Here is a 10,669-nt window from a genome sequence, read left to right as displayed (position 1 = left end):
CTCCACAACAATAACAGTCCTGCACTAACCCAACACTTCCCTTCAATGCACACACACACACACACACACACACACACACACACACACACACACACACAGAATAATTGGGCAGCTGAAACAATGAACTGGCTTTAGCATGTGGTCCCAAGGCTGGTCAAGACACCCTGTGCTAGAAAGTGTCAAAGATCCATGAGGAACTGGACAAACGTTTATACAACACAAACCCCAAGACCTACGGGGGGAGAAAACCACACACTTCATAGGCACCGTCCAGAAAGCACAGCCGCGACGCAGCGGAGAAAGACTCAGTGTATTCTGCCTGGAACGTGTACAAGGTATTTTAATGACAAGTTCGGGGTTGTTTTTGACCTCCCCTTGGTGGGATTCAGTTACACTTTCACTGGGCGAGGTTTGAAGTTTGAACAGTTACCCTGCCGGATACAATAACACTCGATAAAAGTTTGCAATGTGTCTCTGTTGACGAATATTACCACGGGCTGCAAAAGACCACACAAACTCATGGACCGGACTAATACGGGTTACAGTAGGTGCCCCCCCCCTCCCCGCAGCCTGAGCTGAAATGAAGTAAAATGGCTGAACATTTTGGGTTCAAGACCAACGGATGATCGTTTAACTGCAGCAATATTAGTGGGTATTTCTAGACGCTTCGCATCACTTGAGACTAAGAAAACATACGTGAAGTAGAATGAAGAGCATTTTAGGTTGCTCCAAAGTTTACACGGCCCACTTACATGCAGTTTCAATAAAATAAAACCTCTGTGTTTGAAAAGCAGACAAACATATGTCATTTTACAAGCCAAAGCACGGTCATGTGAGGATTTTATACGATGCAGTACTCTGTATTAGTGGCAATAATGGTTTAGTAGTAAAAATGATTAAAATGATATCTCTTATTTCAGAATTACTCCAGAGATTCCAGAACATCTCTATTTCTAGAACTCCAGAAATAATGAGCTCCAGAGAGAACCGGCGTCCATTTGTGGGAGTTCAGCTTTGCTCCTCGTTTGCTCCGACGTCCCCGGCCAGCTTCTACCAGACACATGGACACGGCTCTGTGGACGGGGACGCACTCCGGTCTTCTCCTGCTCCTCCTGGGGACGGAGGAGGCCCTGGCTGACTCCTCCGTCGCCTCACGGCTCCACAGACCTCCAGCTGTGCTCAGCAGAGGTGATGGAGATGCTGAAATGGGCCTGATCAAGAGCATATCAAGTGGACAGAGATGGAATAAAAACCTCCCTTGGTCCAGATAACAGGAAAAGATGCTCCAGAAAATCTTTTTTAAATTTTTTTGGAGGGGGTGTTAAAGTAAATGAGGAGGATTGTAAACCACACGGATGTTCTTCACAGCTGGAGTGAAAGCACGCACTTGACTGGGATATGATGAAGGCATTTGCATGTATTAAATGGCATACTGTAAAAGTGACCACATCCTGCAATGGGCAATAAAACCCTATAAAAGTATATTCTTCCATCTCCCCACTGAGCTGTTTCTCCCAGCCAGAAGTGGGTGGCCAGAATTTCCCTGGATCGTAGTCTGGATGTGTTTTTTTTTTCTTTTTCTGAGCAGCTTTCAGCCTGCTTAGCAGATGTAGGACATGATTGATGATCTCAGAGGGACCTGCAGGGGGGCCACTGTAATGAGTGTGGAGTGACGCTGTCCTGCTCGTCTTCAGTGGACCGATGCTGGTTAAAGCCCTCCACCAGCACCATCTCCAGCACCAACCCCTCCACCCCAACATGTGTCAGACAGCCCAGACGGAATCTGTCCATTTGAGGTGAGTCCTAGGACAACAGCCATATGGCTGTATCAGTGGCTGAAGGCAAACTGCATGGGTTAGGTTGGATGGGGAATGCTGAGGTGAGTTGGACTGGGATGGCTGTAGAGTAGGTCTGCTTTGAGGTGAGTTGGACTGGGATGGCTGTAGAGTAGGTCTGCTTTGAGGTGAGCTGGACTGGGATGGCTGTAGAGTAGGTCTGTTTTGATGTGAGTTGGACTGGGATGGCCGTAGAGTAGGTCTGTTTTGATGTGAGTTGGACTGGGATTTCCATTGAGTAGGTCTGTTTTGAGGTGAGCTGGACTGGGATAGCTGTAGAGTAGGTCTGTTTTGATGTGAGTTGGACTGGGATGGCTGTAGAGTAGGTCTGTTTTGAGGTGAGCTGGACTGGGATGGCCGTAGAGTAGGTCTGTTTTGATGTGAGTTGGACTGGGATGGCCGTAGAGTAGGTCTGTTTTGAAGTGAGCTGGACTGGGATAGCTGTAGAGTAGGTCTGTTTTGAGGTGAGCTGGACTGGGATGGCTGTAGAGTAGGTCTGTTTTGAGGTGAGCTGGACTGGGATGGCTGTAGAGTAGGTCTGTTTTGATGTGAGTTGGACTGGGATGGCCGTAGAGTAGGTCTGTTTTGATGTGAGTTGGACTGGGATTTCCATTGAGTAGGTCTGTTTTGAGGTGAGCTGGACTGGGATAGCTGTAGAGTAGGTCTGTTTTGATGTGAGTTGGACTGGGATGGCTGTAGAGTAGGTCTGTTTTGAGGTGAGCTGGACTGGGATGGCCGTAGAGTAGGTCTGTTTTGAGGTGAGTTGGACTGGGATGGCCGTAGAGTAGGTCTGTTTTGAGGTGAGTTGGACTGGGATTTCCATTGAGTAGGTCTGTTTTGAGGTGAGTTGGACTGGAATAGCTGTAGAGTAGGTCTGTTTTGATGCGAGTTGGACTGGGATAGCTGTAGAGTAGGTCTGTTTTGATGTGAGTTGGGCTGGGATAGCTGTAGAGTAGGTCTGTTTTGAGGTGAGCTGGACTGGGATAGCTGTAGGGTAGGTCTGTTTTGATGTGAGTTGGACTGGGATAGCTGTAGAGTAGGTCTGTTTTGAGGTGAGCTGGACTGGGATAGCTGTAGAGTAGGTCTGTTTTGAGGTGAGTTGGACTGGGATAGCTGTAGAGTAGGTCTGTTTTGATGTGAGTTGGACTGGGATGGCTGTAGAATAGGTCTGTTTTGAGGTGAGCTGGACTGGGATAGCTGTAGAGTAGGTCTGTTTTGATGTGAGTTGGACTGGGATGGCTGTAGAGTAGGTCTGTTTTGATGTGAGTTGGACTGGGATAACTGTAGAGTAGGTCTGTTTTGATGTGAGTTGGACTGGGATAGCTGTAGAGTAGGTCTGTTTTGATGTGAGTTGGACTGGGATAGCTGTAGAGTAGGTCTGTTTTGATGTGAGTTGGACTGGGATGGCTGTAGAGTAGGTCTGTTTTGATGTGAGTTGGACTGGGATTACCCTGGAGCGTTCTGCTCTGAACCAGATTATTCAGACTTACACTTGGTGACGAGGCTCATTCAGATAAGATGTGACAGGAATTGGCAGCAGAGGGTGTGACCTACATCTGAAAACTCGCATCCTTGAGGAACTTCACCGTTTCTCACCACACCAACATTTTCCTGAAGATCCGCTGGTCTACAATCTCTTAGATTAACTAGCTGTATCCAGCACCTCAGTCTAAGCATGGCTTTCTGGGCCCGGTTGCCAAGGATCCAAAAGCAGGCGGCTCCGTTCTTCGGTGTGGCTTTATGGTGGACCGGGTCCTGTGCTGGCATTATTAGCTGGAGCTGCACGTGGCCTTTCAGAGCCAGCAGGACGCTCGACGCCAAGGCCAGCAGCGGAGCGTCTGATCCTTTTCTCTCTTCGATTTCACGGGGGCCGTGGGGACGAGTTTGTGAAACAAAAGACGACCTTCCCTTTGTGCTCACGCCGGCGGAAAAATGTTACAACGTCAACATAAACCTCACCTCCTACAGGGAGAGAGAGGCGGGAGGAGAGAGGGAGACAGAGAGTTAGAGAGACAGAGAGTGTGTGTGTGCGGCTATGTGAATGTCAGAGAAACAGAGATATGCTGGAAGCGATAAGTATATTTGGAAAGCTGGAATTCGAGCCCGAGCCCCACAGAGAGGCGAGAAAGAGCAAGCGTGAGCTTCCTCGTGAGGAGACGCGAGACGAGACGCAGGAGACGAAGCGAGCAGACCCAGGGTGGGGCAGGTGGAGGGATGGAGGTGTGTGATGGAGGGAGCAGAAGAGGAGGAGGGCGTGAGGGAGGGACGGAGGGAGGCAGGCGGTCTGACCTTGCGATGTTCCTGCAGGTTGACTGAAGAGGAGCATTTCTTATTGCAGATGGCGCATATGAGCTTCCTGCGAGCGTTACCTGCACACACACACACACACACACACACACACACACACACACACACACACACACACACACACACACACACACACACACACACACACAATGAATCAGCAGTCAATGACAGTACAAGGTGAGAGGCACTAGACACAGAGCCGTTCTTCATGTAGCTCAGTTGCACAGCAGCTGAAACCACCCCATGACAAGGATGGGGTGGAGTAATTGATTGGCCGAGGCATGCGGGGTCAGGTAAAAGACACCAAACGCGACAAACGGTTAGTCAGGGTCGAAGGTCAACCGCCAGCTGTTTTGCTGAGCTAAAGACTGGTAATGGGAGAAATGGGCCTTTAATAACACAGGCTCTGTATTTATTAGATTTCTATCTACTCAGCATCTCTTTAGAGCTTTTAAAGGCTATAAAGGGGCCTATTAAATGGATGTAGGAGACACACACACACACACACACACACACACACACACACACACACACACACACACACACATACACACACATACACATACACACACTTTAAACCACAACAGTAGGATCTGTCATTTGCTGATGCAGGTCAGCCTTAGAGTGTCAAACAGTCTCAGATCGCCCAATCAGAAGGATTCGCTCTGATAACCATGCCTCTTAATGCCCCTACTGAAAACGTAGAGTGGTAATAGAGAGGATTCAGAGGGCAGGGAAGTGCAGAGAGAAGAGGATGACTGAGAGAATGAGTGAGAGAGAGAGAGAGAGAGAGAGAGAGAGAGAGAGAGAGAGAGAGAGAGAAGATATCATGCATCTAATGTCGCTCTCTGTGGATGCTGAATGAACAGATTAGCACAGCTGTCGGACAGCTCAGATTAGTGTGGCTGGATTAGCCGTCTGGATAATTAGTACGTGGAGGGCCAGGGCATGTTCTGAAGCCTCAACACCTCTGCAGGGCAAATGACAAATGTGTGTGTGTGTGTGTGTGTGTGTGTGTGTGTGTGTGTGTGTGTGTGTTGTACCAGTGTGAACGTTGCTTTTGTGTTTCTTCAGGGCATCTTTACTCTTGAATCTCTTCCCACAGCTTTCAGCCTTACAGATAAATCTGGCATCTCCTCTACATGCTTCTTTGTGCTGCTCAAAGCTGCACACACACACACACACACACACACACACACACACACACACACACACACACACACACACACACACACACACACACACACACACATACACACACACATACACACACATACACACACACACACAGTCAGAGGCACGTGCACATACAAAGTTAAGTTCTGGAATTACACTCATCATTTAAACAGCATGCATACATGTGCATTAGTGTGGATGTGTGTGTTGTGTGTGTGCGTGAGAGAGTGTGTGTGCGTACCTGGACTCGGAGGAGAAGGAACTGTGACAAAGCGTACACTGATGGACGTGAGAAGCGTCTCCTGCTGATGCCAGACTCTCAGTACAGTGGAGTACACTATAAACCAAACCCAATGCTCATATATCTCATATACCATATATCACACTGGGACTGCACAGACAAGCATCCAAAACGAGAATCAGGTGTCTGAAACTACTGGCAAATCAACAAGATGACTGAAGAGTGCAGACCTAGAAAACACTTTTTGGCTACACTTTGGCAATTCAAGCCCATGCAATGCTGATTGTTAATTATGATAATAAGGTTCCCTCACACCCAGAGCTCCAGGAGGAAATGAATACGGCATTTTCCCCCAAAGCATTTCTGTAAGGGCATCAGCGATGTGGTAGCTCAGCTATGTGTGCGTGCGAGCGTGCGAGCGTGCGAGCGTGTGTGCGTGTGTGTGTGTGTGTGTGTGTACTGACTGCCGCTGCAGCGCTTGTCTGACAGGGAACTCTTTGCCGCAGTTTCGGCATTTGAACTCCTTCTCCTCGGCGCTGGCCCTCTGGTGAAGGCTCTGGAGATGTTCCGCCAGGACCTCCTCGCTGGGGAAGCTGCTCTCACACAGGAGACACGGGTGGTCCTCCTTCTGAATCACCGACTCTACATACACCAGCACACGGCACACGTTCCACAGATTAACTTCCACTGCCCAAGAAGAACACGCCGGCATGCGCACGGTTCGTTGGGAGCTGCTCCTCCACGTGTGATCGTGCACACGTGAGCGTATGGGCACGTGAGCGTATGGGCACGTGCACCAGCGCACCTGGTTCTGTGTTGAGGTGTTTGCTCTCTTTGCTGTTCTCATCTTCGTCTCCGAGGACCTCGTGCTCCTCCTCGTCTTCTTCTTCCTCCTCCATGTCACTATCCAGATAGCCAATCAGAAGTTCTGTGTCTGTCTCTATGTCGTCCACCGCCAGGTAAAAGATATTCTCTCCATCCTACCAAAGAGGGCAGACAATGAAGCAGGACCACGTATGATGCAGCAAATGCTAATGCCAAAAAAAACACATTTCCTTTGATTAGTTCTGATCATGTTATAAATGATATAAAAATATGTTATTAAAATGATAATAATTAATAAGTAACAGGCATCCCAAACCCAGAAATAACACACAGTCGGTTAGGGAATGAAAAGGTCACATGATTTTGACAAGTTTGGGAAGTTGAACTTGGCTAATTTACAGCAGATCAAAGCTTGTTCTGAATTTCACCCAAGTGGCATAAGGAGATGAAGCACAAATAGGGAGGGCTGAAATCACGTCTGACGGGAGACGTATGGGTCCCTGATCACTACCAGCACTGCAGTAGACACCAGCCACAGTACAAACTCTAATAAAGATGCAGCTTAAGATAAACACACACAGGCAGAAATGAGAGCCTAATTATGATGAATATCTAAGCTTCTATGGCTGAGATTGTACATTTCAAAGTAATGTTGTGCAGACTGGATGAGAGAAATAGATAATCAAAGACACACACACACACACACACACACACACACACACACACACACACACACACACGGCAGTTTGTGTGTTTCTCCTGATTAAGTTCAAAGGTCAAGCCCTGGGAAACCCTAAATTTACCCTTATCAAACCTCCACATCCTAAAAGGGGTCAAACAGAAACCACAAATGTCTCATCTTTCATTAATCTGTCTGCAATCTGTCCTTAAAATCACACATCTAGAGAGAGAGAGAGAGACAGACAGACAGAGAGAGAGAGAGAGATCATAAAAGCTGCAACTGTCAATATTAAAACTTTAATGACAAACTCAGTGAGTGTGAAAGCTATCATCTATAAATTCTGATTATGTACGTATGTATGTAGGAAGTGAAGTCTTCAAAGTTTGAAACAAAATGGTCTCTCCCATCTAGAGCCTTAAAATGCCATGAACACTTTTATTGTGAAAGATTATATTTAATATATAGAAATGTGCTTGCCATTATAAGTAGGAGTGGGGGGAGAAATAGAAAGAGATCTGAATTCCACAATTTATCCACTTAATTTAGTCAATAGGACAGAAAAGGACGGATGAGAAGAAAGAGAGAAAGAGCGAGAGAGAGAGAAAGAGAGAGTGAGAGATCGAGAGAGCAAGAGAGAGAAGCAGAAAGGTGGAGGTCTAGTGTGTGCATGGGTGTCTGTGCATGTGTGTGTTGTAGTGCATGTGTGTGTGTGTATATGTGTGTGTGTTGTAGTGCATGTGTGTGTGTATATGTGTGTGTCTCGCCTTATCTTCACCAGGCCTCATTACACCTCCTTATCAAAGGCACCTTCAAAGCACTGTCACCATATGAGTGTGCGCGCGCACACACACACACACACACACACACACCCCTCAACACTACCACACTGCTCCAGCAGACATAACAAACACACTTGCTCTCTCGTCTGCGTTTGCTGTCTGGTCTGTGCCTGTCTTCGTCTCCAACCCCTCCCCGTTCCTTCAAGCTGAAACAAATACCTACACAAGTGCCCTAAACATCTCGGAGAGCACAATCGCAGTGTTTGCGCTATGATTTCAACACTGGGGGAGGTGTTTAAAGCTTGAGCACAGATCAGTACTCTGGACGGGACGAACGTCCTCGGTGTGTTGGACCTTCTGGGGACCTCTGGGAGCTCAGCAGTGCATGTCATCACCTGTATTCTGTCTTCTATCCCCCCTCCCCACTCAACCTCCATCCCCTTCTGTTCTACAAGCTCTTCACACCACTCGTAGTAACAGCACTGACCTAGGAACAGTTTCACTCCTTTTAAAATTAAAGCCATCACAGGAAGAGCAGCTGCACCTGATTTCAGACCTGCACTCTTGGGACCAGTGGGTAAATAGGGGCCCGGTCTGGCTCGGTGGTTTCAGCACAGATAAGACCCGAGGGGGCTGGGGGGCGGGGCTGGGGGCGGGGCTGGGGTTCTCCTACCTGGATGGCGGCCAGGTTCTTCTGCTCCTGACACGGAGCCTGGTGCACGAACCGGAGCCAGTTAGCGTGCCGGGGGTTGCTGGCGTCAAGGATGTATAGCACGTCACCCCTGTTCCCTCGAACCTTCACACACACACACACACACACACACACACACACACACACACACACACACACACACACACACACACACACACACACACACACACACACACACACACACACACACACACACATCCATTCAGCTCAGAAGTGGGGGTCGGTGTGGGGGTGCAGGTCTGATGAAGGCACACCTGTGTCATTACCTCATACCTGTGTTTACACCTAAATTACACTTATTTACAGCATGGTCGTGGGTGACAGCTAGAGGTAAACACATTATTAACTGACATATTAGTTCATATGAACTCCTTTTAAGTTTTAACCGATTATAAACACAGCATTCACAGAATGTGCTAATTCACAGCAGCTATGCTAAGTTGACAATATATACAACAGGGTGCGTTTGACTATGACAAGGTAATGAGTGCCCTTCCAGCATCTGTTTCTGGACAGTAATGATTATTTTTACATGACTGTCCCAGCGTTAATGGGTGGAAATGATAGCTAACAATGTCTCACTCTTGGAAACTGTGAAACGGGTCCCTCTAAATCTGCGGTGGAGCCAGACGGCACATGAAAGGGTGGCGTATATCACGACCATCTCACACACACACACACACACACACACACACACACACACACACACACACACACCGCACAGGCACTGCAATTTGAGATTTCAATTTGGACTACGTAGTGCATCGGTCTGCCGTCCAGACAGCCGTATAAATCATCTTCGTAAAGTGGCCGGTCTGATCAAGGCTCTAATTTTAAAAAAGGGGGGACCGAAAATATAACCCGGGCAGGGCGTATATGTGGTGTGCGTGAGTGGGTGGTTGTGTGCCAGGCAAGGCCAACATTAGGGCAGCTACGCAGGGCCGGACTGAGAACGTGGGTCGCATACCTGCTCTGATCGATGCCATCAGTGCTGTGGGCTCACGTGTTTTAGCCTTAGCTTTTAGCTCAAATTATTGACTTGCCTCTTCGGGTCAATGTGTACGCCTGACTTCTACAGAACAGGGATGTGATCTAGTAAGGCAAGATGGTATTCGCCCCTTGAGCCCCGTTGAGCTCCCTACCGTCAAAATAACTGCGAGACAAACTTAAGTGACTGCACATAGACAGATTAAATGTGCATCTGCAATTATTTCTGTACAAGTTAAAAAGATTAACAGAAAAGGATAAAAAGACAACAGGAAATTTAATCCCTAAAAGACCCTTAATTTACACCTCTGGGTCTGTTAAAACAAGAAACAAAAGATGATCTAAACAGCAGACGGCACAGGGACCTTCTCCTGCCCTGAAGAGCAGAAGATAAAAGCACTTCCTGATAAGAACTATGAGGAATTTCAGTTTTAGTTCAACTTTACTGAGAAGACTTTGCCACTGTCAAATACTCCAAAGGCTGTGAGGAATCCTGGCTGCGGTGCTCGTAAAAACGGGGTGAAGGTTAGGTCCACCCACCTCCCACATCAGCCTTGGGTCCATACTCTCATCCAAATCACCGGGCATTCGCTTCTCCCCCGCAAACGGACCGAACTTCTCTCCCTGAAACACGAGAGAGCGACGGGAGTCTGGCTTTGGTGCAGGCAGGAAAAAACAACAAAACTGTGTACAGAGATGTTTTGAAGATAGTTTGAGCAGTTAATTGCGTGTGGCTTTGAAGAGAAAACCTAACTGCTGACTGAGTGAAACCATTTCTGAGAGGACATTTGGAGACACAAAGCCTAAAAACACGGTACTGGAGACCACAAGTCGCCCTCGTTTCTCTGCTTTTGAGGCGCGGACCTCCTCACAGACATGGTTGACAACTGCCGTTTCACTCCCCGCCCTCCTTAAAATCTAATAAAGCGAGAGGCGTTTCGGCAAAGACGACAATGAACGACTCCTGAATGAGGTCCGCCGTTAAATGCTTTGTGAAAACGACACAAATGACACAAATGACACACATGACAGGGGCAGACGGGGAAACTCAGCCGGTACGCGTGAAGGAAACGTGAGTCACGGCACCACCGCTACATACGTGGCACTTCTCCGCACCGCTTAGAA

The 10,669-nt window shown here is 47.9% G+C and overlaps 1 protein-coding gene across 1 annotated transcript in view; it reads right to left on the bottom strand.

Annotated features, from left to right (window-relative positions):
- Positions 1 to 10,669, bottom strand: part of prdm5 (PR domain containing 5) — a 43,957-nt gene that overhangs the window by 32,885 nt on the left and 403 nt on the right. The window contains exons 2-8 of the mRNA XM_076983656.1: positions 10,085 to 10,168; positions 8,519 to 8,641; positions 6,365 to 6,539; positions 6,024 to 6,201; positions 5,560 to 5,655; positions 5,186 to 5,307; positions 4,125 to 4,204 (exon numbers count right to left, since the gene is read on the bottom strand). Coding sequence (XP_076839771.1) covers positions 4,125 to 4,204; positions 5,186 to 5,307; positions 5,560 to 5,655; positions 6,024 to 6,201; positions 6,365 to 6,539; positions 8,519 to 8,641; positions 10,085 to 10,168 — 858 coding nt within the window. The remainder of the gene's footprint in view (positions 1 to 4,124; positions 4,205 to 5,185; positions 5,308 to 5,559; positions 5,656 to 6,023; positions 6,202 to 6,364; positions 6,540 to 8,518; positions 8,642 to 10,084; positions 10,169 to 10,669) is intronic.

The sequence above is a fragment of the Brachyhypopomus gauderio genome, chromosome 21 (assembly GCF_052324685.1).
Source record: "Brachyhypopomus gauderio isolate BG-103 chromosome 21, BGAUD_0.2, whole genome shotgun sequence".
NCBI classification, from domain to species: domain Eukaryota; kingdom Metazoa; phylum Chordata; class Actinopteri; order Gymnotiformes; family Hypopomidae; genus Brachyhypopomus; species Brachyhypopomus gauderio.
Note: the sequence above shows the minus strand (reverse complement) of the source record. Positions and strands in the feature narration are given on the sequence as shown.